Genomic DNA, 25,791 nt, shown 5'->3' on the forward strand with positions numbered 1-25,791 from the left:
GATCGGGATGTCAGTTTGAAACGTTCCGTCAGCCTCACAATCACAGCGTCACACTGGCGCTCTCCGCACTGCTAACCGGACCGACCGTGCCACCGGAACTCAACTTTAGCCGCTGCTAGTTAAAGAATAATGTAGTATTTTTCTTGAAAGTGCATATTATATATTAATACAGAGGGACTTGAAACTTATTGTATATTTGCTGCACTTAAAGGTCATTTGCCTGCGTTGAGAGCATCTTGAGTCGTGTAAATAGTTCCCCATTTCACGCTGATGGTGTGCCCTGATAAGACGTGACCACATTACTTGAAGTCGTGGCCATGTTTAAAAAAAAATAATAATAATAATAACGAAAACAGCCTTTTAATCATCTTTAAAAGTTTGGGCTTATTAGACATCTCAATTTTCTCCCTCTCACTTTAGTTTGAAGATGGAGGCATATTTATATTTTAAGGTATTTGTGTTAGTGATAATGGCTGGGATTTTTTTTTTTTTTTTTTTTTTTGGGGGGGGGGAGCATTTTAATGTGTAATTTGCGTGATCAGTTTCCAAATCTGTTCATGCAAAGCACTGAGACCTGCTAAGTGTGATCTTTTCGTGACTCATCTCCACACTCTGCTCGAAGGTTTGTCCTCTGTGCCTTTCTGTGATGGTGCTGAGAAAAAAAAAAAGCTGAAAATCAAAGAAGTATCCTCTCCATTTAATCATAACAATACTGTGAGGTGTTTTTTTTTTTTTTTTTTGGCGAGCCTCCGTTATATGCCAAGAACAAAACGAAAAGAAATGTAGGCAGGATTGATGTTTTGGAGCTGACAGGACCAAAAGATGCGGCGAGGGGAAGTGTTCTGTGAGTGGGCAATGTCGGCCACAACAAAAATGCATAACTGCGGCCCTCGTGATACAAAGTTCAACACAAACCTCATGTGTTTTTTTTTTAAAGATGTTATACTGTATCCTCGTATAGACTTGAGTGCCCAACTGACGTGTGCATTGTTTGGACAGCAATAGTAAAGCAGCCGTCAAGTGTCTGGGCAGCCATTTTATCGTCATCCTTTTTTTTTTTTTTTTTTTTCAAAACGTGATTTTTGAGACGTTTACAGTCAAGTCTGTCTCCTGGCAAAAATGAATAAAAACAAGTACTTGTTGTTGGCTGCATATCACACTCAAATGGGAAACGTACGTTCCTCTCATTTTTCTGCTGATCTTTACACTAGTCGAAACGGTTTTTGTCTTAACACTTGCCTGGTCCTAATTTAAGCCTTTTATTTAGTTTTCATATTTAATTTTTTGTAATTAATTCCTTGTTTGAGAAACAAGTGTATTGTTTTGGTGGTGATAACTTGTGAAATGCAATTAAAATGTGCTCTTACGAATGGACATGTTAGTTTTTTCATCCGAACTGGCTTCGCGACCTCTACGGTGCACTTGCATGTATCTTAATAACATGATAATAAGCCAATTATGTGGGTCGCTATCGTTGCCTTATGGCATGGCGCTAATAAAGTATGATATATGGACCCTGGTATTATTTGATCCTGTTGAAGGGTATTGGAATATCCTGTTTTTACTGTCGTGTTACATAAGTCTACTTAAATGATCAAACATTTGTGCCAAATGTATTGGTTTAATTATGAGTTATTCGGAAATTTAAAGTGATTTTTACAAGTAATAAATCTACAAATGTATTAGTAGTTTATTAGTTTGCTTTTATACATGCATTTTATACATATACATTTTTAAAGTACAAAATCCAGTTCAACAAAATGTCCTTGCACGTTAGCGGGGGAAATCAAATAAACTACAATATTGCAATATCAACTGGTAACTAATAAAGCGCCGACGCTGTGCGTTCGTGCAAAGGTGAACTTTGCACAGCCTGTGGGGAACATTTGAGTACACAATGTTACTTTTTTTTGGCTGCACAATATTTGCAGGTCAGCCTGGTTGTGTATTAAAAAAAAAAATTAGTTATCCACAACTACATTCTAAAATCAAGTTCGAATGACTATCTGGAATTAACATTGTAAGATATCAAGTGGTCATTATTATATTTCGAATTGCCGAGATACGCTAATAAACTCAGACTTCTGGAACTTTTGTATTGATCACACATGAAGTCAAATAAGTGATTAACATCAGCACCATTAAACCCTGCATTTATTCAATTCTTATGTAAAAAAAAAACTAACATGCACATTTCAACTGCCCAGCTGTTGTCATAATGTCACACTAATAAACATTTAAAAGTCACACACTGTGCCAGTATCGAGTGTACTGCTATAAAAGAATTGCATTTGTGTGCACACCCCCCACCCCACCCCACAAAGGAAGGTGACATTTCCTAATTAAATCCAGGAAATGGCGGCAATCAATAGCGTGTGTTTTTTCCCCCTCACTTTATCACTTCATTGAGTAACGTTTGTATGTACACACCAGAGGCGGCCCGTGTTTATGAACGGAATTTCGATTAGCAAGCGCAAAGCTTGCAGTATCTGCTTCCTGTTTCAACATGACAGCTGGTCATGTTTTTATTTGCTTTGTCACTTATGAAACACTGTTTGATTAAACTCCCAGATGTGTTGGGCATGTGTTTGTAACTTCCACACGAATTAAATACTCTAAATTGTCCATAGGTGCAAATGTGAATGATGGTTGTGTATGTATGACCTGTGATTTTCCGGCGACCAGTCTCGGGTCTGACATAGAAAATGGATGGATAGAAAAGCAAAAGGTCATATTCCAAAGAATACCACAATCATGTGTCAAACATGCTTCAATCAAATGCTCCAAAATTGCTTCACAGTGCAGGCGGACATACTTCAAAAGCTTCTATGAGACTTTTCAAACATCCATCCATCCATTTTCTTAGCCGCTTATCCTCACAAGGGTCACGGGGGAGTGCTGGAGCCTATCCCAGCTGTCAACGGGCAGGAGTCGGGGTACACCCTGAACTGGTTGCCAGCCAATCGCAGAGCACATGGAGACAGACAACACCCGCACTCACAATCACACCTAGGGGCAATTTAGAGTGTCCAATTAATGATGCATGTTTTTGGGATGTGGGGGGAAACCGGAGTACCCGGAGGAAACCCGGGCAGGCACGGGGGAGAACATGCAAACTCCACCTCAGAACTGTGAGGCCAACGATTTACAGCTCCCCCACCATGCCACCACTTTTCAAACACAAATTGAGTATTCTTCTTTCTTCACCCCGACTCAAACCAGTAGAGCCTGCTGCAGTTCAAGTGTAAAATGTGATTAACCCATTCGTGGGCAGCGTCCCATTTTTGGGACATCATGATTTTCACGCATTATATCCTTCAGGATATCAAAATATTTAAGTGTTTAAATCCGATTCTAGTTTTTGGGCCGATCTACTAAGAAAACCCAAGTACCCTCTCACGGGCAGTGTCCCATTTTTGGGACGAGATTATAAATTAAGTAAAGTTATCATATAACTTAACCATAAATGGAAAAAGAATGGTTATTTCCTTGATTGTGGCCTGTTAGGAGACTTTTATCTCAATCAGGCAAAAAATTGCCACCTTGCCCATGAATGGGTTAACCATTAATGCAAGACTTGCCATGTCCAAGTGTTCCATCTTTCCGTACTTTTTTTTTTTTTTTCACCATTTGTCATTCTTTAACAAGAAGCTGAACAACAAAATTCCCACCACCGATTACATTTCCACATCGGATTACAATCTCGGTATTTGAACAGTCCTCTCATAAAGTTCAGTTTGACATCGTGAGACCGAGACGTCACAGAACTGATAAGAATCAAGCTTTCAAACTGGACGTCCTCCGACGGAAGCGGTCACTGATTAACCTGACAATGAATATAAAATTGACAATTTTGGAAGGGTAATGTCAGTTTTATAATGTCTCTGTTTTGAATTTGGGCGATATCAGTTGATTAAACAGGCCTAGCGAAAAGAACTGAAACATTGAACAGATGCGCAAGTCTAGAATGAGCCAATTTGAGCCAAAAGATGAATGCCCCTTGTTTAGTTTGTCTGTTTTTTGGGGGAGTAACGTAGACAACACAAGACGGTTAAAAGAACTTCCTCGACTGACATGGTCCACTGCGGTCGCGAGCAGCTCATCCTCTCCTCAGGATGTGCAGCTTCGCCACGACGTTCTTAAAACAGTGTTTGAGCATGCTCCGAACCGCCGCCGAGGAGAAGTAGAAGATGAACGGATCCAGGCAGGCGTTGAGGGTGCTGGAGAGCAGCGCCACGTTCCTCCATTCCTGGCTCTCCTGGTGCACGAAGCCCACCACGTGGGAGGCGTTGTACGGACCGAAGCAGACGGCGAAAACCACCAGCGTGCCCAGGGCCAGCCCGATGGCCCGCAGCCTCCGCCGCCTGCTGATGTTGGGGAGGCGCGACAGGATGAGGATGAAGTTCACGTAGCAGAAGCAGCAGATGACGAAGGGGACGCAGAAGAGGACCAAGAAGAGCTCCAGGCGGACCGGCAGCAGGATTTCCAGCTCGGCTTCGGTGAAGTTGGTATAGCAGGTGGACGGCGGCTCGGCCCCGTCGTTACCCCACTGGGCGTACGGGATGATGTAGACGATGCTGAGGTTCAAGGAGGTCACCACCCAGAAGAGCGCGCAGGCCACCACGGCGTAGCGAGGCCTGCGGCACAGCGCGTACCTGAGCGGGTAGGCCACCCCCAGGTAGCGCTCCACACCCACGGCGGTGAGCAGCAGGGTGCTGTTGTAGATGGTGACGTAGAAGACGAAGCCGGTGAACGGACACAGCGGGAAGGGCAGCACCCAGGCCATTTTGTCCGAGGCCTCCTTCATTTTGAAGGGCAGGAAAGCCAGGAAGATGAGGTCGGAGATGGTCAGGTTGAGGAGGAGGACGTCGATGGGCGCCGCCCGGGTGCGCACCTTGCGGCAGAAGGTGCAGAATGCCAGGATGTTGGCGGGGACGCCCATCAGGAAGGTGAAGATGTAGACAGACAGCAGCAGGGGGACCGTGCCGCTCTCTGACACATACTGGATGACACAACAACACGGCCGTCGGTGATACAAAAACACGCGGTCACGGTTCCTTTAAACGGCCGCCTCACAACATCATAACCGCAATCAGGGTTAGACAGTCACACTTGCTCTTCGATTGTGCTGCTCAATCTGACATCTGAGGGCAGTGTGAGACAGAAATGTCTTCTGTTCGTTAAGACATCTGAACTCTTCTTTGGCTTCTCAGTACAGCGCTAATATTAGTCAAAATTCACATGGGATGACTAATCTCTGTGAGTAGTGTGATTTTGTTTTTCCACAAGGGTTTCTTCACCACCAGTTGTTAAAAGGTGCAAGAACTGCGACATAGAGTTAGCGTTAAGCTAGCACCCTGAAATACTAAGCTACTGTATGTAGTAGTATTAAATACATGGTATATCGTTCTCTTTGTTTTCTGTTTAGTTTGACACTAAACCTCAACCCGGAGTATCAATAAACACCTTGAAGCATTTTTGGAAGAATTGTACACGATCTGCCGTAACGCTGCTTTTCTGAAGAGAGTTGTACTGGGGCACAGCCACTATTGCAGCGCTCGTACTAAGTCAAAGCAAATCATCTTGGAAAACTCAAAAACCAGAACGTCGGGTTGCTCATATCTCAAGGTACAATCCATCCATCCATTTCTCTTTCTTTTTTGAGACAGACAACAGTCACATTTGAAATCACACCTAGGGGAAATTTACAATTGTCTCCAATTAATGTTGCATGTTTTTGCGATGGGTGGGATGGTGGGTCAGCTGGAAAGCATTGGACTTGCAGTTCTGAGGACACGGGTTCGATCACGGACCCGCCTGTGTGGAGTTTGCATGTTCTCCCCGTGCCTGCGTGGGTTTTCTCCGGGCACTACGATTTCCTCCCACATCCCAAAAACATGCGGCATTAATTGGACACTCTAAATTGCCCCTAGGTGTGATTGTGAGTGCGGGTGTTGTCTGTCTCCATGTGCTCTGCGACTGGCTGGCAACCAGTTCAGGGTGTACCCCGCCTCCTGCCCGTTGACACCTGGGATAGGCTCCAGCACGCCCTGCGACCCTGGTGAGGATATGCGGCAAAGAAAATGGATAGATGGATGGATGTTTTTAGGATGTGGGAGGAAACCGTAGTGCCTGGAGAAAACCCACACAGGCACGGGGAGAACATGCAAACTCCACACAGGCGGGGCCGGGATCGAACCCGCGTCCTCAGAACTGCAAGTCCAACGCTTTACCAAGTGATACACCGTGCCGCCCTCTCAAGGTACCACTATTGAAAATATTGTTTATGTTTTTTAACAGAAGCTTATATGAAGAGCTCACTTCTAAAATGTGACAACTCTGTCCCCCTCAAAAAATCACATTTTACAAAAGATGAATTCCATGCTGTTCAAAAAATATGAACTGTTTTGTCACAGAATGGCAGGTATCAATAAATACTTTTTCCAAGAAAATGCTTAAAGTGAGCGTGAGTTTTCCTCGTGCGTCAAGCTATCACTGTAAACAAATGAGGTTCAAAGTAGAATTACATATAAAAAGACGTTTTTTTCAAACGAGCTGCAAATCAATTTTCATTATTCAGAAAAAAAATTGAACATATCAAAGTGTAAATAGCAATCATAATCATACATTTAATGACTAAAGAAGTCATGCAAATGTATCACAAATCAATATGCCGACCTGCCCGCTGTCAAACATGATGCATCATCCGTCTCTCCATCACCGTGTGGCTGTTGTTCCGACGCACCGTCAACAGGCGACGTTTGACCAGAAGCACATCGCGCTCGATATATCCTACTTCACCTCGACTTGACGGAAATTGAATACGTTTTCGGACACAATATTTGTCGTCCGCACTCTCCAAACACGGTCGCCCCGCAACCGCTCGTAAGCTCACATTGTCGCGTACAAATGTGGGATGGGTGATACGTTATTAACATCTAATGAAGCTCGACTCGCACCGTATGTAAATTGTTGCTTTTTCTACACATGTTAAAACACAGTGACTGAAAAAAAAATGAGATACTTCCTTATCCACATAACTAGGGATGGGTAACTTCATATCAATCATGCAAATTGGAAAGTACACTACTGCTTTGTTTCCTATGTCAGTAATGTGCTATTTGAACTGTCCTCATATTTCAATATTTCACACCTTTGCATATGCAAGGACATCTAAGAAATGCAGAATATCGTAGATAAATTCATTCCTTTCGAGTAGTGCAAGTAAAAAAAAACAAAACATATCAATCAGAAAATGGTATGTTGAAATGAAATATTTCACTCTGTGAGTAATGTATGAGTCACTTTTTTTTTTTTTTTACGTGGCGACCGGTAAAGGGACAAGCCGAAAGGAAAGGAAGAAGGAACAGCTCTCATGAGCAATGCAGTAGTTGTACACCACTGAAAACGGCAACCAAAATATTGTCCATGGGCGTTAAATGTTTTTCCTCTCTGGCCTTCTAGTTTAAAACCAGGATTTATTATCTGTGTAATAAAGCTTTTATTACAGATACAATGTACTCTGTAGGTGGCAGTAGCTCACCTGTATGGGGTTCTGATCTTTGGAGCTGGAGGTCCACTGAGGACAAAATGTGAAATGGTAACTCATTGTTGGAGAGTTGCTAGTGTGCTTCCAGGCTAGTGTCGAGGTGCCCGTGAGCAAGGCGCTGTCGGCAGCGCTAAGGTCGTCCGACGTCCGTCCAGGTTTGTGACCAGAACCGGTGTGTGCCATGCAACACAAAATACACAACTGAGTGTGTTTTTCCTTGAGGAGATATGATGACAATAAATTAGAAAATAAAAAAATAAATATATAACTAAAAAAAGTTGAATTTTACCAAAGTGATACATATCCATATTATTGGTTGTAGTGGTTTAGTGAACTCTTTTATCATACAGCAAATCGTGGACCTAATAGCATAATTGACTATCATTTCCAAATACTAGCAAATGAAAAAAATATCAATCTGCTTGCTAAAAAATATATTTTTTTCTTGTTTTCATTAGTGAAAAAACATTGGCATCTCAAATATAAAACATTTTTTGGGGGGGAGGTCCCTTTTTAATAAGGAAAAACATGTCTCTTATGTTGTACTTTATAAACAAACAATAAAATATATAAATAAATAATATAAAGTTTTTACATTGTAATTAATTTATTGTGCCTCCAAGTCATGCAGTGCAGTGCAATGAAGTCATTTACACACAAACATGGAAGAGTTTCACAACGATTGTAAACAGCTCAGTAGGGAGCAATAATATTTGTCATTTTAGAATAAAGAAAATATGGCTGTAAGGTTCATCGTGTTATATTGTCTGTCTACATTTGTTGTTGCACCATTGGTGTTTAAATATCCATTATATAAAGCATTATAAAAGCACCACTTCGACTTCTAATCGAGGGCATTTCATGTTTTAATGAGCATTAAACTAGCGAGATTTGAAACAGAGGTAAGTAATTGTTTTAAATATCATGTCATTCTCTTGTTTTCGTTTAGCTTGTTACACCCCGAAACCTCTTTTTTTTTTTTTTTTTTTGAAGAATTGCTCAGTGTCGGTCAAACTGCTGTCAAATGAGTTCACCTCACTCCCACAACACATTGCTCACAAGACAAATTTTTGCTCTCAAGTCAAAGCAAAAAAACAAACAAAAAATAACGCCCAAGCAATGTCTCGTTACCCGGAAACCGGCATCATTTGTATCAGCACTGTATTTATAAAGTACATTTGAAAAAAATGTTCACTAAGTGTGTCTTCTATTAAAGAGAACTCTTCGTAGATTCTCCATAGTCATCTCGTTCCTGACTCAGTTTCGGCACGTCCGCCCCAGCTCGGTTCCTCTCAGTGAGGGTAGCTGGGGACTTGATATTAGCGGCAGTGTTGGGGTTGGCGCAATGATGGCGAAATGCTTCCGCACGACTAAGTCTGCCTCGCCCTCCGCAGATTCTACCCACGATCCCCCTCGCTGCGGCCGGTGAGAGCATCAACATGACGACGGGCTCCAGGAAAACGTTGCAGGAGCTCGTCAGCATGGCGTACGTTCTCCACTCTACGTTTTCCCCCGTCACAAAACCCACCACGTGCGAGGCGTTGTAGGGAGCGTAGCACACCACGAACACGGCCAGCGTGGACAGCGCCACCGCGAGGACTCGCCTCTTCCCCGCCGACCGTAGGTTGGAGTGCCACACCAGGGTGACGCAACGCAGCGTGCAGAAGGACGCCGCCAACAGAGGCAGGAGGAAGAGGACCGCCGCCATCTCCAGGCGGAGGGGAAGCAGCACAGCCAGCTGCGAGGCGTTGAAATGGTCGTAGCACGCCAAACCGTCGTCCTTGACGGAGACGAAGTTGCCGCCGCCTTCCGCCACCAAGCCGACGCCGAGGTGAAGCAGCACGAAGGCCCACAGGCCTACGCTGATGAAGCACGAGATACGAGCCCGGCGGTACCGTTTGTAGACGAGAGGGAAGGCGATGCTGAGGTAGCGTCCCACCGTCACGGCCGTGATGAACAGGCAGCTCCCGTAGAGAGACGAGAACAGGAAGAAGCTATAGACGGGGCACACGGTAGCCGGGAGCCGCCAGTCTTGAAGCAGGGTCTCCAAAGCCTTGACGGGCAACCAGGCCACCAGTACCAGGTTAGCCAGGCACAGGTTGAGGGCGTAGACAACGTTGGGCGTCACGCCGCGCTTGCGGGCCTTGCGGACGTACACGGACAGAACGAGCAGGTTGGCGGGGAGGCCCAGCATGAAGGTGAAAGAGTAGACAAAGAGAGCTACGCAGTCCTTGACGGCCACGTGCATCGCGGCGACAACACGGAGACAAAAAGGAAATCGTGCTAAAATGTGCCATCTGTTAGCTATTCTGTAGTTGCGACAGCGGTCTGCCCTTTCCCCTCAGATCCAACGACGGAGTCCCCATTTCGGAAAGGGATGGCCGTTGTTCAACGAGCGGCCGTCCCGACCGAGGTAGCTGCAACGAAGGCAGTGGGGCATCGTGTTGTATACGACGCATCACGGCCGCGAGATACCGATCGGATGATGCGGGCACTCATGCAGAAAGGAGCGGGCATTTAGCAGGCACCAGGCAGTCATAATTGCCCTCTCGGAGGAGGGAAAAGCATCGAGACCTCGAGGTGAAATGATTCAGAATAATTGAAGGTTGCATACGGTCATCTCGGCGAGGCCGAGGCGCTTTAAATGATCTGAAGGGCCGGGCGGTAAACTCATAAAGGGAGTTTTAGGGTTGCTTCCAAATACATTACAGTATACATGTTTGAAGATGAAAACATCCCTCTGAAATCCAATGACTTGTTTGTGGCGTGAGGGAGCATCTCCTGGTTTTATGGCCGTGTGTAAACGGGTGTGTTTGCCAATAGGCATGTGACAGGGGCGTGGGCGTGTCGAGCAAAAAGCTTACGCCGAAATAAATGGAGCAGAAAATGGGCTGATTTGTTGTGGAGGCATTTTATTGGAGCAGAATGGCAGATAGCGAGAAACGTTTTTCCAGGAAAATCCTTGTCGGTCTTCAAAACACGGCTTCAACTAGTTTGAGGTCCAAACTTAAAACTGACGTGGATCCTTTTCGCCTACCGTAGATTAATGACTGTGTTGTAACAACACCGTCGTAAGCTGAAATGAACCCAACGTTACAAGTGTTGCATTTAATTTTGGGAGCACATTTAGAAAGTTCCAGTAAACCACATTCCATTAATCCATTTTCTTTGCCCCTTATCCTCACAAGGGTTGGCCTATCCCAGCTGTCAACGGGCAGGAGGTGGGGTACACCCTGAACTGGTCGCCAGCCAATCGCAGGGCACAAGACAAACAGCCGCACTCACGATCACACCTAGGGGCAATTTAGAGTGTCCAATTAATGTCGCATGTTTTTAGGATGTGGGAGGAAACCGGAGTGCCTGGAGAAAACCCACGCAGGCATGGGGGAGAACATGCAAACTCCACACTGGGAGGGGCGGGATCGGACCTGGATCCTCAGAACTGTGAGGACAACGCTTTCCAGCTGAACCACCGTGCCGCCCTAACCACATTCTATTTTTATTGTGTGTGGTCCGAGATCGTCTCAATACCTTCAGGAAAAATTCAATTAATATTATCACTCATTATGACTAACACTAAGAACAGTTTTTTAGTATTGTAACACTGCAATATCTTCATCAAAATACAGCAGTTTGAAAATATACTAATTAGTTACCTTTTTAATATCTACCCCCTTGTTTTTTTTTAAGCATACTGTATGCTTACATACCTGCATTTAAGTATTATGTATAGTATATACAGTAACCGGGCGTGCGGATTCACATCATAATCTTCATCCTGTAAACAGCGTCAGACAATCAAACATTACGACAAAGAGAAAGATCGCCGTTAACGATAACGGCCAACAAAAGTAACAAACGTGAGTGAGCCTTGGATGCGCGCGCTCAGTTGCCAGAAATACATTTAAAAACAATTCCCGTGAACACTCAACATCTACAGTAAATTGAAAAGGGTCCTTTAAGATATTGACAGCACTGCATAGTTGAAGTATTTAAGATGTACTTTTTTTTTTTTTTAAATGTCTTGTCAATGACGTAATAAATATTTGAGTGCAATGCCAATGGCAAAAACCCAAATCCTACTGCGCTTCAAGGTGCTTCCTGCTCCTCCCGCTCGAGCTGGTGAGTAGTAGCAGCGGTACTGGGGTGTCGTCGTCGTACAGTATCGGGATGAGGCGGCTGCGGATGTTGATGCAACGCTGCTCCAGGGCCAAAGATTCACGTTTCCGCGAATGATCCTGCATCAATTGGTTGTGATGCAGCTTCAGCCTCTGTAACGAGTGCCTGAAAGAGGATCTACACTAAAACCGGGGCTAGTTCATGAATCATACAAATCACGCCCCGCGGTTAAATGAACGCATCACATGAGTTCAATGCTACAAGCGTCAGCTCCTTGTCGCCATAAGACATTTCAAACTCACTGTGATTCACACAGCTTCTCCTTCAAAATGGCAATCGTAGCCTGCAGCTGGTTCACTTCGTCAACAAGACAACGTTGTGCCTGGAAACAAACAGGAAGTAAAGACAGAGTCCGACAAAACAAACTTTCTTTATTGATAAAGTATGTACGTCACATCCACCTCATCTCTGCAGAGGTCCATGCCGGGTCGGCAGGTTCTGTTCTCCAGCCGCGTGTGGGCGAGCTTCATTGGTGCCGCCTTTGCCCGCAGATCTGCATCCAGCTTGGATATGTCGTTTTCCATGTTTGCTATCTCATCTTCGGTCTACAAGAACGCAGCGCAAGCAACTCCTTCTTCACAATCGGAACGTTTCATCCCACCGCCGTTATCGATAAACTCACGTTTTTCAGTTGCCACTCGAGCTCGCGGCAAGCCTGCTGCTCTTGATGATTGCGCTTGCGCAGCGCAAACTCTGTGGCTCTCTGCTGGGTCTTCAACTCATTTTGCAGCTATCATAATTGACAGTAATGACAGTAATATGTTACAATAATGGATCCAAATCTCCCATAAATGCATGAGAGGGGGAATGATCGTGATGGCTTGCAAAAGCCTGACAAAACCGTGCAAAAAGACACACGTACGTTGACTCTGGTGAGGCTCATGTCCTCCCTCATCTGCTCGGACATCTCCATCGCTTCACGGGCCCGGGCCAAATTCAACTGGGTGAACTTGATCCACTCGTGCGGTGTGCATGAACTAAAGTGAACGGCAGGTAGGAAGACAGATGGATAGACAGAACAAATGAACAACAAACAGTATTTGGCATATGAGGCCTACCCGGCAGGTATTCGAGTGGGGTCCGGCTTCAGGGAGATCTGGGGTGACGTTATCGTGAGTGCCAGACACGTATTATCAATATCCAGAGTTTCCATCTTGTTCTGGATGTCAGCGGTCAGCTGCTGTCGAATTTTCTGCAAAATCCTGGAGGGAAAAAAACAAATTTTAAATTTGCGCCGCAACATCAACTGATACTACACAAGTCAGTGTGGTGATCTTCTCACACGAGCTGCTCGAACGCTCGGTCGATGTGGTTCTGCAGGGCTTGCTGCACTTTTTCGATGACGTGCACCTCTTGTTTCAGCTCCTTTTCGACGGGGTCGTTGACCAGCTCAAATCCTTGCCGCCCCTCCCTCAGGGTGAGGCTCTCCATGGTGACCTCGTGGGGAACAGCGGTGGCAGCCAAGGTCTCCTCGGTCCGGGTTTTAGACTTCCACCACACACGATAAAACTAAGATTAGCGTCTTGTCGCTTTTTAAAGGGGAAATCCACTGGATAACAATGTATCCTATAGGTCATGTAATATGTACTCTACTTCGACAATGTGATGTTAAATCCTCTCTCATTTAATAGTGTTTTGAGAAGATTTTTATCGACAATTGCGAATTTTCAGGGGCGCTGCCATTTTCGCGAGTCACATGACCTACGTGCACGTTCGCTCAGCATCTTGAAGAGATTACCAGTGTCAGAGCGTCAATCTCGTCATCCACTTGCTGCGCGCAGGTCACGAGCAGCTCCTTACATCTTGAAACTTCCCAGACCCGATCCCTCAGCATGCGGGAGGTGTCGCTTTCATCCCAGTTTGTCTGCAGAGCGTTAAGTGCGGCGGATCATGAACCAATAAACAAAGCCAATTTGCAGGGAAATGCATGTTTTGGCAACGGCGACACCAACAAGGACCCACCTTACAGTCGGTGTCATTGCGGAGCGACCTGCTCTCTTGGCGGATGATGTTTGAAAGATGGCGTTCAAGCTCTGCGGTGGCAGACAACTCCTCGTTGTTGTTGCACCACTCTGGCACGCCGTAGTGCACGATGGGTTTCTCGGGGTGTTTGGCCATTGTGCCGCTTCAATGATAAGCAAAGAGTTAGTCATCTGGATTACAGAAACTACTACGCAACCTCAGCCAAAATACCAATTAGATGTGATCCAAGAAAAAAAATGCTTGAATAATGTTATTTTTTGTGGAGGTTCATGGAGCAATCTGTTATGAGAGGGAACTGCTTAGGTTCCATTACACCTAACTTCACCTACCATGAAAGAAGGCGCAAGCATTGAATTACATCATTATCTATTCATTCAAAGTTAGGTGCATGTTCAACATCCTGCTCTGAATGGCTACAAAGAGACTCTTCTATCATATTAAAAAATAACTATTTTTATTAAAATATAGTTATAATATTGATTCCCAACAAGCATAACAGTTAAATGCTCTTTCATTGGATAACAGGAGGTACTGTTGACTTTCATACAACAGGTTTGTGTTCAACTAGGCCCACATTTCACACTAAGTCTGTATATTTGTAAGGAAATATAAACTGCTATGTGACATTTAGTGCTGAGAAATTTAATAAAGGTTAATTGGGGAGTACCCAACCTTTTATTAAATACAGACGTATTCGTCAAAAGTATTTATTTTTGTGTTTTCAAACAAAATAATTGACTGCATCGGATTATTATTCATGGAAACTTCAACAAAACGTTTTAATCTGTTTTAGGTCCATTTTAGAAAAACAAAAGTGCTTTAAAAACAATTCTTTCTTGCCATAAAATGTAGTTATAATACCTTAGCGCGCGCCACTCTTGAAACTACAGGATTACTTCTTGTTTTTAGTGCAGCCGATGCACTTTCCACAGGGTGACTTCACCGTACGTCAGTGCGTGATACAGGTCGGTGACGCCAAATGTTCTCATGGGCAGCAATTTGCGTTATCGGGAATCTAAATTAATTACTCCCCGCCATAGTCTCGGAGGCAGGGTCGTAAATGTGTCATGCACACAACTGTATACTGTGACGAATCTGTATATATCGATCGCAGACTGTTGTCACTGAAACGAGTCATTTTGTTCACCCAATTTACAAACGTTTTATATCAGTTTGTTTGTCCAATTTGTTGAGTTGTTCAAGCAGAACAACAACAAATGACAATATTTATGTTCAAAATGTACGTAGAAGAAATGTATTAAGTTCAATAGCTTGTAAACATACAGTAGCCGACAAAGCTCAATAACACAAAAAGCGAATGTTGTACACACGGTACTATGCTACTACAGTACTGTAATATAACCTAAAGATCTGTTTCAAAAACGGACAATTCATTTTCGTGAAGATTTAAAAATATGCATAGAAACCAGATGTGCCTCAGGCGGTAGTTTCTTATTTTAAAAACTATATATAAGCTATTCAGAAATGTGTGCAAAACTACAAATTCAACGTTGCTTTTCGTAAAACCACACATCACACTACTTCACTTCCCAAAATGTTATTTTGAAGGTTTCTGTGATATTCCTGATATTTAAACGGGCGTGAAATTGTGACCAAAGTTTTCTGTTAAAATGTGACTCACCGTAGTTGCAGAATAACAAGGTCGTCGGGACGCAGGGGTTTGTGAAGGACGGTTTCCATAGCAACGGCTGTCTCTAGGCAACAAGGCGATACAATGCCTGATTTGAGGAAACTAACCGTCACGCAACAACTTGTGGCATTTAATACAATGCAAACTAAAACGGAAATGGAAAAAAAAGTAAAAGATTAAATACAAAGTAATGTATAATAATTTGTATATTCCCGACATTGTTATAAGCATGTATTTTAACTGTGCTTGCAGTTATTATCCCACCCCGTTGAGACAAAATGGCCATGACAACTCACATCCAAAATATCAGCTCATTCATGCTGTTTATTGCCTCCTATGAGCCACAGTTGTCTCGAACATTGCTGCGCATTTGATTAGTGGGGAAGCAACACCAACCCACAAAAAAAAAAAAAAGGAAAAGCCACGAGCCCAAAAAGAAGCGGGTCTCCAAACAAGACCTCACATTCATTCACCTCAGTGACATATAAAGGAAACTTTAACCAGCTACTTGAAGTGATGCCCGATAAAACTGATTCACATGGTGGACATTTTTCATCTGTCTCTCCATTGCACCAGGAGACCAAAAAAAAAAAAAATTTTTTTTCATTCTAAAAAATAAAATCTATATGTAAAATCTGGGAACCAGATGTCAGTGCACTACCCCAATTTACCTGAGCTAGGTTTACACCTCGTTTAGGTCTTGCACTAAAAATTAAACCGACACCATCACAAGTGCATCACTGATTAACTGCCTAAAAATAATAATTACATATGCTGACTTTGGACTAGGTTCATAAATTAAGGATGAGTGACGGCTAAGTGGTATTTCCTATAAGATTTGGTAGCTCCCCCCTCCCCAAAAGAAAAAACTGAAAAGACAACCAAAATAATGAGAGGTTGGGAAGAGTGGCAGGATTATAAATTACAGTAAAATAAAGCTTTGTGCAAGTACGGTGGTCCGTTGAGGCTGTTCTCCTTGAAGCAGAGCTGAGGGGTTCATTGGGCTAGTCAGTAAACGTCAGCCATTGACCAGCAGCATATCGAGGGGGACATCGTCCGTCTGTCTCTCTCTCTGTCCTGTCAGTGGTCCTTCAACGAGGCCATTGGCCCACTTTATGTTCAATGGGATCCAGATGGAAGTACGTAGTCACCTGCGGTTATTCCCTGCCTGCTATTTATCGTTCAGGTAAGCGGGAACAAGCATGTTTTGCGACTGTGGGGGTTGCCAGTCCGCTCATCACTGGGCTGTGGAATCTCCGTTGATTTCTACACCGTGCTGCTGCAGCTGCGCTCGAAGCAACGCGTTGTCGCTTTTTAGTTCCTCAAGCTGGAAGAGAAAGACAAATAGTGTGTTAAAGTGGCACATGGGTCCAATTTTTACACAAATATTTACACAGTTGAACGCTGCGAAGTTTTTTTTTTTTTTTTTTTTTGAGTACCTGTTGTCTCAGGAGTTCATTGTCTAGCTCAACCCGCTCCACTTCTTTGCAGCTCTCCTGCAATCGCTGATTATTCTGGCGCAGCTCGCGGATGTAATCACAAGCCTTGGACAGGATGCCCCCTTTACTCTGGGGAAGCAAAAAAAAAAAATGCCATATAGCAATTTCTATGTTTAATCAATCAACCAGAAAGTAATCAAAATATTAACCGTATGCACTGTGCGACTGAAAACAAAAGTCTGACCTACACGTTTAAAAAATGTACATTGCATGTGCGCAGCATTTTTTTTTCTTAAGTGGTACAAGTTTTGAAACAAGACTTACAGCCCCAGTTCTACTGTCTATGTTGCAGTCAGGGATGATTTTAGAAAGTGTGACAATCCAGTTGTTAATCTTGTCTCTTCTTCTTCTCTCCACTGAAAGAAAGGAGGACAACACACGATTTCGTGCAACTGCTAAAGCTGCATACAGAATTACATACATACTGTATTCTCTTCCTCCTGTACATACTGACAATAGCCAGTGAGCATCATCATATCACCATTTACCGTAATTTATCAAGTATAATGCGCACCCCCAAAATTGACCTAAAAAAATAATAATTCAGGAAACCCTTCTACCAATGTACACCACCAATTTGCTGCTACCCATATGCTCAATATCTGTATTTATAATTTCTTGAACTTGTACTTGTGTTGTTTTTCAAAAACTATCTGTACAACAATCATTAATAATAATCATTGAGCATGTGCTGATGTAGCGGTAGTATATGACTCGGGACAGGCCACAGGACACGGTAGTCCTGGTCCCTGTAATTGTTAGAACAGAATCCCTCAAACGGCTAAAATAAATGCTCAATGATGCCAAAACATTTTATTAATACTGTTGATAACACACATAAATGTCTTAAATAAATATTTGACACTGTTTGATGTAAACATTTTTTTTGCATTCAATATTTGTGCATAAAACGTTTGTGCATCGTGCAGTTTATCCTCTACATTACACATCATTGGCTAAGACTCCCACTCAAACTACATAGAAATGAGCGTAATGGGCACATTTTTAAAAAAGCCAGCATTTCAATTGTGTGCGGTCTCCCGTTTTTTTTGTTGTTGTTTTTTTTTTTAAATGTACTCATTATGCCCTCACAACGTAGTTTGAGCTCACGTTGTTTTGATACCACCCTGAAGCCATTGAGCTCTCGTTTTGACTGCTGCGCTGCTTCCGGGTTGCTCGCGTCAGCGATTACATATTTCTTTTAAAAGCGCCAGCCCAACTAGTCGTTGTAGTCGACATTTTATGTCTTAGTTTTAAGTTAAAGCAAACTCACATACAGTCTTTTCTGATCTTTGGTGCAGTAGCAACAAATATGCTACGCTAACGATCGTAAAATGCGAAGCTCCCTGAGGAGGTCAAAGAGTTCAGGTTGGTGGTGCACATTACTGTAATATATGTAAATGTGTAATGTAAGAGATCAAATGCTGTATGGAAATGTATATGTATACCTATTTTTAACCACTCTATGTACCTGTATACAACTATACAATGTGATTGTATTTTTTTTATTTTTCACCCAGACCTAAATATAATACGCTATTAACTTTTTGAAAATGTTTGGAAAAATTGCGCATTATTCTCGAGAAATTACAGTAAGTGTATGATTTGATAATCATTTACAACGAAGACTGGTAGCTTTACTGTGACGCGACCTATCATCATGATCATAATCAATACTCTACCTTCATTGTGTTGTGCTCTTCTTCTTTCATCCCTCGGTGCTCGTGGACCATCCACCTTCCTGGAAGGACACACACACACCATAAAAAAATAAAAAATAAAAAAACAAACTTGTGGCTACAATTTCATGCCAAGCAAAATCATCAACAACTAATTAGAATTTGTATTTTAGGTAACCTTAAAAGACTGTTTTTATGATCAGTGACGCTTGTTTTAGCTGAAAGTCACATTTTTTCCCCCCACCAGTCAGGCAAGATTCTTGTTACATTGTGGTAGTCACGCCACACATTCTGGTAATGTTTCATAGAATCAGCCTTTTTGGAAACTATAATATTTACATTCATGCCAACTTGAAAAAAAAAAAACCCACCCGTTTGCAAAAGAAGGCCAACAAAGAAGGATTTTCAATAAAACTGCAGGGGTTAACCGAAATGAAAGTTTACCCTATGCACGTCAGGGAAAAAATAAGAGAGAGAAAAAAAACCACATCACACCTCACATCACAATTACAGTATTGAACTAATCTGTAAACGAAGGGAGTGACAGCGGTGAGGGGTTGCGGGGGGAGGGGGCAGCAATTGGTTCGAATGTGAAAGTTCTCCTCACCAGTTTGTGCTGCCATGCTGCAACATCTCGCTTTCGCCAAGGTCTCTGGGGATGGCAGGTAAGTAGGACACAATGCGGTTTTCAGATGTTGGCTCACTTAATATCACGGATATCTGCTGCTGCTGGGGTTTTTTTTTTTTTGTTTGTTTGTTTTTAAATCTTGACTTGCACAAATCATGTTTGTATCTAATTATTTCAAAAAGGGAACAAAATAGAAAAGCTCCTGGGGAATTTTAAATCATTTTAAAATGCAGCTCAGAGCGGCCCAGTGCAAATGAGGGAGTTGAGTGATGTGTATATAGATTTTTTTTTTTTTAAATGGGTAAAGAGGTGTTTTTGTACTCACGCTGGGTAAGTATGTGTGCGTGGCGCGATCGTCCGTTGGGCTGCCGACTGCAGCACGTCGGGAGGGGTCATCATTACGTAGAACTGACCTGCATGCGTATAATGGAAAGGTTCATTAGTGCAGAATTTCGAAGTTATGAACAATCGGCAAGCAAAAGCCTGTGAGGCTTTGCGAAATTAATTTGGATGTCAACCACAGTAAATTCAACCCTCTTCGATCAAGTTGACATTAGATTTTCAACATTTTGTATTGTGCAGTATGGTTTTGCTTTTATATAAAGATTACCATAATTTCCGGCCTATAAATCACCACTTTTTTCACACGCTTTCAACCCTGCGATTTATGGGGTGACGCGGCTAATTTGTGCATTTTTTCTAACAACCGCAAGGAGGCACTCGAGTGGAAAAGGTAAGCGTGAGACTGAATATATGTGCCGAGGAAATGAGTTTTACCAGTCAGGCCCTGTTAGCGCTGCACTAACGTGTTACTGCCATGTCTCAGTGATTTTTACCGGTATGTTTTTTTTTTTTTTAAACCGGCCCTGTTAGCACGGCGCTAGCGTTAACGCGACGCTAGCATTAGCACGGCACTAGCGTTACCACGGTGCCGCTAGCATAAAACCAGGGCTTAGCAACCTTTTTGAGGCCGAGGGCCACTACGCGAGCACCGATCGTATTAAGGGCTACGTGACCGGTATGCAGCAAATTTCAGACTCAATTCATTACGCGTACATAAAATATTTCCATTTTAATTTATTGTAGTAAATGACATTACAGGTATTTTTAAATTTTAATTCACGTAAGCTAGTCAGATTCAGAATTTAAAGCACAAATAATGGTAACAATTTGTGGCCTATGGTATTTTTAAGAACATACCTCGTGGGCGCCTTATTTGGTTAGGGTTGCGGGCTACCATTCGCCTGCGGACACCGTTGGTGACCCATGTGTTAAACTCTCTGTGTACCATCTTTCTTTGTAAATATCTTGTGTTTCAATGTGGGCACTTGCGGCTTTTACACAGCTGCGGCGTATGTATGTACAAAACGGTATTTCCTTTACAAATGTACTGGGTGAGGCTTATAAACAGGTGCACTCTGTCGGCCGGGAATTACAGTGTATACTGAATATGGTATATTGAGGTTGTTTATTTATTTTTTTTTTAAATAGACAAGTAACATTTACAGTAGATAGGTCTACAGACCTCTATTCAAACGCATGTTTTTTGTGATTATGACATAAAAGCGCCAAAGATACCTTTTTTTTGTGTTTTAAATTCCATTAACCACTGACTTGTACAATTGAAATGAAAAATATTTGAAATATTTTAGAGAAGATAAGAAAAAGTACACATAAAATAGTGACGTATTTGGCTTCTGTACACTTTGGAGTCATAGTTGGACGGTCATATAAGGTGAAACTGTGCAAACTGACCTGCTGCCCCTTGTGCGATTGTCGGGTCGGACGTTGTTTGCACCGACACGGCTGCGGCTGTCCCGTCGCTGACAGCGGCGGCTGGAAAGTATGCGAAACGCGTCTCTCCTCCGACCGTCTCCCCGACAGGACTCCCCCCGTTGCTGAAAGGATTCTGGATTACAGCCTGGAGGATAGCAGATGAAGACCGAGTTAGCCCAAATTAAAGTAAAATTTGTGATGAATTGTCATTCTGCAATACACCTGAAAGTGTAAATTTGAATTTTGTTTATTTGTATGACAAATCACTTTTACCTCTTCAACTGAATCATACTGAGCGGTGTCTAATATTTTGTCACTCATATGTCACTAAATAGGACAACCAATTAACTCTGCATTACAGTTTTAAAAAAGAGCCACATAACTGAAAAACTCTAACCACAACAATAAACTTTTATCAATATTGCAATGGTAGAATTATAATATAAAGGTGAAAGTGGACTTTCGTCACAATTCCTGAAAATACAAATGTGAGCACTAGGGGGTCCGGGGGCGCACGCGTGCGTGTGTATATATGTATACACACACACACACACACACACACACACACATACGCGCACACACAGGCACACACTTGAAAAATGTATGGGTGTGGTCAGTCATGCTCACAGATAAAGTTGCGGGTGTGAATAGGGATGGCCTTAAACTAATTTACTGGATTAACAAAACAAAACTGTAAATTAAAAATAAAATGAACAAATACATAACTAAAATAGAAAACAAAAATTTAAAACTCAGAAATGATGATTTCCAATTCCAGCTGATATTTGTAGAACATGGTATAAAACAGTATTTATATTTTTCATCAATAAAAATTCTTGATCTGAAAAACTTTATCCGAAGAAAAGTTAAATGCACTGGCCTGCTAAGGAATAAACATGAACGGTTTATCCCAGCAATGTTTTGAAGATGCTGAAAGTTTAGTTCAACATAATTGGGGTTCGCGGCAAGAAGCTAGCGATACATTGTAAACAAACATTACTGTCGGCAATCGTGACATATTGTTGTTGGGGGGGGGGGGGTTTAACGCACCACGGGACTGCAGTAAATAGGAGGCCGGCTTGCTAGAACGCGCCTTTATGTGCATGCGCTTGAGGTATTGGCCACACCTGAATCAAGCGACGAGGTGGATGATAGTCTACTGTTTGTTTTTTTACGCCGTCACACTGCCTCGCGATCGACGGGATGAACACCCTTGGTGTAACTGAATTTCCTTTGACATGGCTCATGATGTCGATGACTTTCGACGTAAATGCGCTCGCATTACGTCAACCAGTTCTGAACATGTGCTTTCGTACGTGCTCCGGACATGCTCAGGACAGTTAACTTGCATTTCCTGTTTCCGGGTGAATATCGGTTGTTTTGGACCAGGCTTGTTTAGTTAACAACGTTCATGAAATAAACACGGAAATTAATGTCAAGACCACACAAAATAAGCGACGTCTTGAGAGAATGCGAGGGGAGGGGCGTTACTGTTACTGGTGTGAGTGCCTCAACATGGCTACGGTCGTGAAAGCAAAACAACGAACTCAAACGCGTGTTCGTTCAATGTTGTCAACTAATATCCGGATTAATTTTAGACAATTTTTCCTCAATTTTCATGAAAATTTAAAAATCCAGAATTCCGGGAAAATCCAGAGGACTTTCATCACTGTATTATAGCAATCTTGTTTTACATCCTAGTCATCAGGTTCCCCGAACTCTGTGGCAAACAGTGAGGGCAAACAATGGTAATGAAGGAAGTCACACTGGAAAACAAACAAAGTTTCTGTCGATTCCCAGCAATATTTGTTTTTGCGGATTTCCACACACCTGGGGGGCCCCCGCAAACGCTGCAGCGGAGACGACGTTCACGGCCCCGGCGCCGTCGGCGGATGCGTCAATGTTGTCATCCGACACCTGAACTACACGGTAGGTCACCTGAAGAGAGAGCGCAAATGCACCAAATCGTCACTCATCACTCGATTCCACTCAAATCCGTCTCATCACAACTGAGCAATTGAGTTCTATCGTCTTCACCTGCCCACCGGTGTTTTCTGTGCGGAACTGGTACTGGACATTGTGGTCAGTGAACGCACCCTGCGGGACTGGAGAAATAGTCCCAGCCGATTGATCCTCTGCTTCTCCTGCAAAGGCATGTTGACATAACTGTTAGGGGAAAAAAATGACCTCGGATGTTAAAATGTCAATGATGACGAGCTTTACTTTACAAAAGAGTAATAGCTGAATGTAACGTGTGCTGTGATCGTGACTACTTTGTGTTTTTGAATATCGTGATTAAAATGAAATGCATTATCCTCTAAATGATAAAATGTAATAATGCCACTATGACGTGTCAGTATTTGCGGTTGGCAATTACCGTAATTTCTCGAGTATAATGTGCACCCCAACGTTGACATAAAAAAACAAACGAAAAAAAAAAGCCAATGTACAATGCACACCACCAATTTGCTGCTACCCATATGCTCAAAATATTGGGAATTATCTGTATTTATATTTTGTTAGGTTTGTACTTGTATTGTTTTTCAAAAAACTGTACAACAATCATTAATAATAATCATTGTGCATGTGCTGATGTAGCCATAAAATAATCTCGGGACATCACTTTTTTTTTTCCCCCAGCACTCTATGTACCCGTATGTAACTATACAATGTGAGTGTATTTTTTATTTTTCATCCGTACCTAAATATAAAGCGCTCTATTAACTATTTGAAAATATTTTTTGAAAAATGTGGGCATTATTTTTGAGAAATGGCGGTACTCAAAAATAAGGGGGACCTGAAGGTAGCCAATAACTGGACACGGACAAGTCACACTTTCATTCACACCTACAGATAATTTAGTGTTTCTTGAATTAATTTAAGATGCACGATGTTTTTTTTTTTTTTTTTTTAATACGCAGAAGAGTCAGAGAAAACCCAGATAAGCAATTGAGAGAATGATTGCATGTATGAATTATAGAAGTCTTATGATTGAGTTCATTAGGCATATCTAATGTAGTTTCTTCGAGTGGTTTAGCCTTATCTGTGCTTTACAATGAAATTGCCATAACAACCGCTGCAGGCTATTTGTAGAAAACATTCCAACAAGTAACAGGAAATCCAGCTCCTACCTTCCTGTAACTGCTCAATGTCGTCGGGTTCCTGTTTGTCGTGACTGCAAAATAAAGAAAAAAAAACACAAATAAACGAACGATACTCCTATCTGGAATCTAAAGCTCTAACCGAGCATTGTAAACTATAATAAAAATGTCGATTAATGCTAAGTGTGAGTGAGCTGCGCCATCCAGTGGTAACAATAGAGAACTACACGCTTAGACAAATATAAAGTACCGTACACTACTGGAGTATAGTGTAATAATAGAAAATAAAATAAAACAGGTATAACTTGGAATTGGTATTAGAGGAATATCAGAAATTGCTAACTGAAACCCAAAAGCTGAGGTCGCTGGCTTAAATCGGAGGGTATAAGTCTTCTTGAAATGACCTTAATACTGCAAAAACTACGGGCGTTCTGGCCTAATAAAGTATTTATAACCCCCGGGTAGTGCATCCGGTCAAGTTTTAACACACTGCGGCGCGAAAGAGACAGAAAACCATGCTTAAAATGCCGCTTCCCTCGTGTAGCCAAAAGTACACACTTGCTAAATTCAAATAATAACAATAAATCAACCAAATGTTCAGTCGGGCGATGTACTTGCAAAACACAACCGGGCCAAAGCAACAAACAGCGGCACGACAACACCGATACAAAGCGACCAAAAGCGGCTCAAAGACACGAAGAAAAGACGTTTTTGCAAAGACTCGCAAGTGTGGCGAGGCCTCGCTCGGACGCAGCGAGAGGGCGGAAAAAAAAGAACGTCCGCTGGGCCGAGCGAGCGAGCGAGCGAGCGAGCCTCACCTCGCCGAGCTGTCCGCACTCTGCTCCAGCAGATCCATCAAGGCTCGCTCGGCGTGGGAACCAGCGACGGCAGCAACGTGTCCGATCCGCCGGAGATGGAGGCTGTGATCACGGGGACAAACACACGGGTCATGTGAGGCGGGCAGGCCACGACACGTGAGGCGCCCAGCGGCCGCGGCAGCTAAAATGGAGGCGGCCTTCCTGCTTCCTTCCGCTTCGTCTGCACACCCGCTCGGCGTCTGCGGTCCGAAGCCTCCGAACGGGGCCGCTCGCCTGCTCCCGACGCCTCCACCGGATGGGGCCTTTTTAAAGCTACTTTTCTTCCCTTATCTTTCTTTACAACTCAAGTGTGTGTAGCTTTTTTCTTTTTTTTTTTTTAAATACGATTCTCGACTGATTAGCGCCGCAAAGCTGCCTTATGTGCTGGATAAAATATGGAGTGGAGGTTTCCAACAATGATTGTTTTCGGGGTGTTATCACAATTGCAAAATTGCAGCGCGTTTGTTGATTATACAGCCAAGACTGTATCAAACGATGCCTGTCGCGTTTGATCAACGTTTGTGTCACTATTTATCAGAAGTACAATATTCGGGTAATCATCCTACGCAGTACAGCACTTGTATTTCGGTAGTTTTTTTTTTTTTGTGCACGTGACCGGAATGATCCGGTACGGGTTTTCTTTCGGACCGCATCCAATAAGGCAGCCGTTAGATGGCGTCACCGTCTTAAATCACGTAGACAGCGACACACAGTTAACCCGTTTATCGCTTTGAAAATCACTATGCAGTGCAGTACAGTACAGTATTTCTGTATACATTATCACATTTGTAAGGTTTTGCCCTCCCACACACTTTAAACACCCTCAGTTTTTCAACATCTTTTTCTGGAACAACTTGGAGAGTGTGGAAAAGGACAAGGAGCCGCTTCT

At 42.9% G+C, this 25,791-nt stretch overlaps 4 protein-coding genes across 6 annotated transcripts; all 4 read right to left on the bottom strand.

Annotated features, from left to right (window-relative positions):
• Positions 1 to 3,889: 3,889 nt before the first annotated feature.
• On the bottom strand, positions 3,890 to 6,696 carry LOC133492412 (free fatty acid receptor 3-like). Its single transcript, XM_061804585.1, has 2 exons — positions 6,679 to 6,696; positions 3,890 to 5,002 (listed from the first exon to the last, which is right to left on the bottom strand). The coding sequence occupies exons 1-2, from the start codon at positions 6,694 to 6,696 to the stop codon at positions 4,100 to 4,102; spliced, it is 921 nt and encodes a 306-aa protein (XP_061660569.1). The 3' UTR covers positions 3,890 to 4,099.
• Positions 6,697 to 8,753: 2,057 nt separating this feature from the next.
• si:dkey-211g8.9 (free fatty acid receptor 3) lies at positions 8,754 to 9,800 on the bottom strand. The gene has a single exon (XM_061826388.1). The coding sequence runs from the start codon at positions 9,795 to 9,797 to the stop codon at positions 8,760 to 8,762; it is 1,038 nt and encodes a 345-aa protein (XP_061682372.1). The 5' UTR covers positions 9,798 to 9,800; the 3' UTR covers positions 8,754 to 8,759.
• A 661-nt stretch (positions 9,801 to 10,461) lies between these two features.
• tekt2 (tektin 2 (testicular)) lies at positions 10,462 to 15,538 on the bottom strand. 2 transcript variants are annotated; one of them, XM_061805125.1, is made up of 10 exons: positions 15,354 to 15,538; positions 13,691 to 13,853; positions 13,467 to 13,592; positions 13,011 to 13,216; positions 12,787 to 12,930; positions 12,591 to 12,705; positions 12,351 to 12,458; positions 12,130 to 12,273; positions 11,971 to 12,050; positions 10,462 to 11,833 (listed from the first exon to the last, which is right to left on the bottom strand). In XM_061805125.1, the coding sequence occupies exons 1-10, from the start codon at positions 15,410 to 15,412 to the stop codon at positions 11,629 to 11,631; spliced, it is 1,350 nt and encodes a 449-aa protein (XP_061661109.1). In that variant the 5' UTR covers positions 15,413 to 15,538; the 3' UTR covers positions 10,462 to 11,628. The 2 variants fall into 2 exon arrangements, with proteins under 2 accessions (XP_061661109.1, XP_061661192.1); XM_061805208.1 differs by lacking the exon at positions 15,354 to 15,538 and adding an exon at positions 14,573 to 14,780.
• Positions 15,539 to 15,659: 121 nt separating this feature from the next.
• Positions 15,660 to 25,224, bottom strand: usf2 (upstream transcription factor 2, c-fos interacting). 2 transcript variants are annotated; one of them, XM_061805334.1, is made up of 11 exons: positions 24,864 to 25,222; positions 24,076 to 24,119; positions 22,982 to 23,088; positions 22,775 to 22,882; positions 20,924 to 21,089; positions 19,494 to 19,581; positions 19,148 to 19,192; positions 18,544 to 18,602; positions 17,126 to 17,217; positions 16,802 to 16,930; positions 15,660 to 16,689 (listed from the first exon to the last, which is right to left on the bottom strand). In XM_061805334.1, exons 1-11 carry the CDS (start codon positions 24,899 to 24,901, stop codon positions 16,600 to 16,602), a joined length of 966 nt encoding a protein of 321 aa, XP_061661318.1. In that variant the 5' UTR covers positions 24,902 to 25,222; the 3' UTR covers positions 15,660 to 16,599. The 2 variants fall into 2 exon arrangements, with proteins under 2 accessions (XP_061661318.1, XP_061661403.1); XM_061805419.1 differs by lacking the exon at positions 19,148 to 19,192 and having other exon boundaries at positions 24,864 to 25,224.
• Positions 25,225 to 25,791: the final 567 nt, after the last annotated feature.

Source organism: Syngnathoides biaculeatus, chromosome 1, assembly GCF_019802595.1.
Source record: "Syngnathoides biaculeatus isolate LvHL_M chromosome 1, ASM1980259v1, whole genome shotgun sequence".
Lineage (NCBI taxonomy): Eukaryota > Metazoa > Chordata > Actinopteri > Syngnathiformes > Syngnathidae > Syngnathoides > Syngnathoides biaculeatus.

Excerpts from the sequence above, each read along its gene's own strand:
- tekt2 (XM_061805125.1), bottom strand. The coding sequence starts at position 15,412 with ATGGAAACCGTCCTTCACAAACCCCTGCGTCCCGACGACCTTGTTATT. Across the intron at positions 12,931-13,010 it reads CGAGCGTTCGAGCAGCTCGT|GATTTTGCAGAAAATTCGAC; the intron begins GTGAGAAGATCA and ends TTTTCCCTCCAG. Across the intron at positions 12,051-12,129 it reads TGGACCTCTGCAGAGATGAG|GCACAACGTTGTCTTGTTGA; the intron begins GTGGATGTGACG and ends GTTTGTTTCCAG.
- si:dkey-211g8.9 (XM_061826388.1), bottom strand. The coding sequence starts at position 9,797 with ATGCACGTGGCCGTCAAGGACTGCGTAGCTCTCTTTGTCTACTCTTTC.
- usf2 (XM_061805334.1), bottom strand. The coding sequence starts at position 24,901 with ATGGATCTGCTGGAGCAGAGTGCGGACAGCTCGGCGAG. Across the intron at positions 22,883-22,981 it reads CAGAAAACACCGGTGGGCAG|GTGACCTACCGTGTAGTTCA; the intron begins GTGAAGACGATA and ends CTCTCTCTTCAG. Across the intron at positions 19,582-20,923 it reads AATCGCACAAGGGGCAGCAG|GTCAGTTCTACGTAATGATG; the intron begins GTCAGTTTGCAC and ends ATACGCATGCAG.